This window comes from Lactuca sativa, chromosome 2 (genome assembly GCF_002870075.4).
Source record: "Lactuca sativa cultivar Salinas chromosome 2, Lsat_Salinas_v11, whole genome shotgun sequence".
NCBI lineage: Eukaryota > Viridiplantae > Streptophyta > Magnoliopsida > Asterales > Asteraceae > Lactuca > Lactuca sativa.
The window spans coordinates 220,572,546-220,577,237 of NC_056624.2; the positions used below are offsets into that span (position 1 = coordinate 220,572,546).

Here is a 4,692-nt window from a genome sequence, read left to right on the forward strand (position 1 = left end):
CATTTAATTTCTTATAACATAAATAAAATACCATATACAAAAAATACAATCCATTGCATAATATAAAATAAATTGCACAAATTATAATGTCATACAAAAAATCATTCAAATGTTAAACAAAAATAATACATTGCTAACATGTGTTATACATTCCTATAAAACTAACAAATAATCATACAACTCTGTTTCTTACTGGAAAGGAAAGTCAAACATGATTACAAGTCTCCCTTAATCTTGAACTTCGCCACCACCGACGTAAGAAAAAAACTGCGTATAAATATCAAAAAACAAGATATGAGCCAATCATTCTATGACTCAAGGAAAAATATCATTAGAGAAATGTGAAAAAAATATGAAACAAATGAATGAAAGTGCATTGCTATTTCTTTAATACTTACTGCATAGAGTAAGACTTGGACATCATCTATAGTTTTGAAGGACATTGATGTCTCCCTATGCTGCACATATTAAAAATAAAAAAGAACAAAATTAAGTAACATATGGATTCATATATCTATCAATTGTATTGTAAATTGTAAATTAAATAAATAAGCATGCTTATTTATTTTTGCTTGTGTCTCGTTTCCTCCAAAACTTCTAGATACGTTGTGAGCATGCTATAAAAATTGATTAACATGCAGGTTGTGAGCATTAAAGAAGCTTTTGAGAAAACTATGAGACAATACAATTGTGAGTTTGCTTTTGTCCTCAATCGTGCTTCCAATCTTCATCTTGTTGAGGTTTGTTTCAGGGAGGGCAAAATATATATTTTTATATTTACATAAAGGAAAAAAGTTTGGATTAGAAAATGACATGTTTACCCTTGTAATGAAAAGTTGTGTTTCAATTTTGGTCCTTATTTTTGAGGTTCTTGTAAAGGTTTTGGTCCTTGAGTATAGCTGATTTTTTCCACTTTGGACCCAAAAATAGTCATTTTCGTTGGAGAAGAGGCCAAATATGCAAAAAGGAAACTGTAGGGACGAAAAGAAAAAAGAAATCTATATTTAGGGACTAACAATTGTAGTTGGTTCAACTGAAGACTTTGATCCTTCAAAAGGCAAGACTTTAGTTGACCTTCTAGTCCTTGTTGTTTCACTTTGTTGTGATTTTGGTCCCTCTTACTCGCACCGTTAGTAAAATGACAATTTTACCCCTAGCCCCTTTCTTATAAACCAAAAAAAAGCAAACCATAACTTACTTGTGTAAAAATTCAAGACCCCCTACAGCTCTTGATTCAGTTCCCATCAATTCAATTAATCCTTCCCATTCCTGCATATATATATACATAAGGTATTAATAAAAATCATACATACATACATACATACATACATACCTACATACATACATACATACATAAGTGAAGAGATTTTTCACTTAAAAGCATATAACCACTTCAGAAGTTGTAGGTCTAGTTGATGGTGGTTGAGTGCACATCAATGCTATCTTGATGATCTCCACAACATGTTCTACTGCATATTCACTAGGATCTAGTTTCTCATCCATTAAATTCAGATGCGCTCCTCTCTCATGTAGATCCCGTGCCTATCATACACATAACAACAGAAAGGCTAGTAAGAACTTCTCACCTAAGCTTAAGGTCTCACTGAATACAAAATAAATCATTGAGTGTTTGAGATACCTTCATCATTAAAACCATAAATGAAAAGAACGGGTTGAATGAACCAACCCTTAATTATGAGATACTTACATGATCAAGGAGATTTTGAGTGACTAATTGGTAGTCAACATCCTTGTATCTCTTTCCACTAATGATTTCTAGGACCACCACACCAAAGCACCTACAAAAGTCACGATTTCATCTCTAGGCAGGAATGGGAATGGGAATACAGAAGGAGGAGCTGAGAGGTGGAGGGGAAACACAGACCAAGTGGGGCCCAGCTGGGTTGCAACTAATATTACCCTCACCAATGTCCGGTAACTCCAATTGTGGGGGCCGCATGTACCCAACAACCAATGGCACGCATAGGATTGAAATCTCTATTCGTGAACCTGTATACATTAAGTTTATTTTTAGACAACAAGGTTTCGAAATCAAGATATAAAATTTATTAATTTATTAAATGTTGAGATATTGAAAGAGGATTTGGATTATAAAAGGTTAGTAGTACCTTGCTTTGTGGAGAGAGGTGCATGGCCTCGCTTCCTCCCAGCAATCATCCAGTTTTCAGAATTTGCGTTTATTTCATATACTACCTCATCCTATTCGCAAATCAAATATATGATTTAACATTTAAGTCATTTTTACTTTTTTATTGCCAAAAAAAAAGTAAAAATTTTAGAAACTTACGTATTGTTCGTCCTCGAGATACTTCAACCTTTCAACTCGCCACTTCATAGTAAAAAGCTGGCCGACTCTAAGGCCTTCTGGAGGAAGGGGAAGAAAACCAACTGCCAAACAAGGTTCCAACACTGGTCTTTGTAAAACAAGAGCACTCTTAAAAGTCAACATCTGTGAAGACTCATCCTCAAACATAGGAGTATGCGATCCATGATTTCTATCCCCAGATATTTTATATTTTATATTTAATATCGTATCATTATCAGGATTCATATCTTTCGCTTCATCTGTAAAAAAAAAAGAGAGATTGATTATTTTTTCTAAAGATGAGTGATAAAATGAGAAATAAAATAATGCTTGCCATTTGTGGGTAGGGATATAGTGAACAAGATTCCGGCTCTTGATGTAGAAGGAACTACAAGTGGAAAGAAGGCGGATGTTGGTCTTCCATTACTTTGACTTTCACCAGCAAGGGTAAAACCGTCTTTTAGGTCCAGCCAAGAATCGTGTATGGTTAAGTTAGCCTTCACTTGTGAGTGGAGTATCACCTGGGAATGTGAGTAAATAATTTTTTTTTTTTTTTTTGCATTTAACCCTAACAAGACTTGAGATCAATATACCTGCAAAAGCAAGGTGCCATCACTGCATTTATCTGCTACACGTGTGCTGACATGGAATGGGTTGGTGAAGTGAACAGCTATAGTCCTACAAATAATGGCAAAAATGTTCAGGTGCTACATAACCACTATTCCTGCAAAGATTTAACATTGGTTATTGAAAATTTACTTTAATCAAATTGAATTAGTAGTTAAGTTATATGTACTTTTAAACATACAAAGTCCCTGAGAATTTTGTGCTAAGATGAGTCGTATCTTCTGGTAGCAGTCTTATAAGCCCAAAATTTGCTATTTTTTGCTGCAATTCTCTATCAAGTAGAATGTTGCTAGTTCTTATATCTGTATGGATGATTGGAACATGGTACTTTTCATGTTGATATGAAAGACCCCCTGCTTCCTGTAAGAAAATCTTTCTGGTACCCATATATAAAAGAGCTTGATCGTCAATGTGGAAAGGGACAGCTAGCTGTTGAATTACCACTCTTATGGTCTGAATCTGAGCTCAATTATCTACAGGAAGTCCAATAAAGGTATATATATGTTCCTATCCTAAGTTTTGAATTTAAGAATAGACACCCCTGTGTTGTTGAATATAACAAACACATTACACATACATCCCTCCTATCAGGCTGAAGTTGTTGAAAGAGCAGAAGGCATCAGAAAAGAGTATAATGAGCTTGACACTGTCTGGTTCATGGCTGGATCCCTATTTCAGGTTGTTTAGCTTTTTCCTTGGTTCATTTTAGTTATTACTAATGCCTCACCCTGTAATCACATCCAAATTCATAATCAAAAATAAATAACTAGAATAAAGAAAGTAAAAGAAAATTTTAATATTATTTTAAAATCAGCTTCACCATGGCATTAAAATGCACGCTGGGATCTTCTTCCAAACATAATTATTTGGCTTAAATAATGCATACCGACTTTGCTAGAATATATATGGCCAGGTACTTGAACAAATCCAGCCTGAATAAATCCAGCCTAAGAAAGAACCTAGCCTATCAGAATCAGGTACTTGAAAAAATCCAGCCTGAATAAAAGCAAAAAAAAAAAAAATTAGAACTAGTTGAAATAAAAAGTTGAGTGGGAAAAGAACAAGACAAAAAGTTCTTCATCATGATAGAAATACAAAATACTAATAATGTTAAAAAGGAAAAATGATCATAAGATGTGAAGGAAGATCAGGAAAACAGTCATCGAGATGATGCTTGGACCATGCTATTTGGCACCCAACAAACCTACATAGTCAAAAACACATTAAGGAAGAATTCAAGGCATGATACTATTGAAACTTAAATGACAAAGATCAATCCATGCAAGAGCATTCTTAGAATGTAGAGCACAAACCTTCAATGAAATCAAGCCTCAGGAGCTAAAGAAGAAAGAAGAACAAAAAACCAAGTTGAGGTTGTGTGGCTCTGAACTTATGTGCTCCTTCAACAACCATTTGTCAAACCACATCCTGTAATAAAAAAAAATACAACATGTTTAATTTGAGTAACAATAGACATGGTCTACTAACAAAACCTGTAAATAAAAAAAATCAAACCTAGTATAGATTGCAGATCAGTGCAAAAGAAGAGTTGAGGTGTCAAGTTGATACAGGAGAAGAAGACGTCGACTTAGTCAAACCATTTATAGTGTTTCCTATTCATGCCCTAACCTAATTCACCCTAAATTTCAAAGAAATTGATAAAATTCTAGCATAACTATTAACCCAATCGGGCACATGAACTGGTGGATAAAGGAGAAACCGAAGATTGAGAATTCTAA

The 4,692-nt window shown here is 34.1% G+C and overlaps 1 protein-coding gene across 1 annotated transcript; it reads right to left on the bottom strand.

The window, feature by feature from the left end:
- Positions 1-1,791: 1,791 nt before the first annotated feature.
- Positions 1,792-3,287, bottom strand: LOC128132122 (trafficking protein particle complex II-specific subunit 130 homolog). Its single transcript, XM_052768169.1, has 5 exons — positions 2,920-3,287; positions 2,661-2,847; positions 2,309-2,586; positions 2,130-2,220; positions 1,792-2,010 (listed from the first exon to the last, which is right to left on the bottom strand). The coding sequence occupies exons 3-5, from the start codon at positions 2,570-2,572 to the stop codon at positions 1,823-1,825; spliced, it is 543 nt and encodes a 180-aa protein (XP_052624129.1). The 5' UTR covers positions 2,573-2,586; positions 2,661-2,847; positions 2,920-3,287; the 3' UTR covers positions 1,792-1,822.
- Between the last annotated feature and the right edge of the window lie 1,405 nt (positions 3,288-4,692).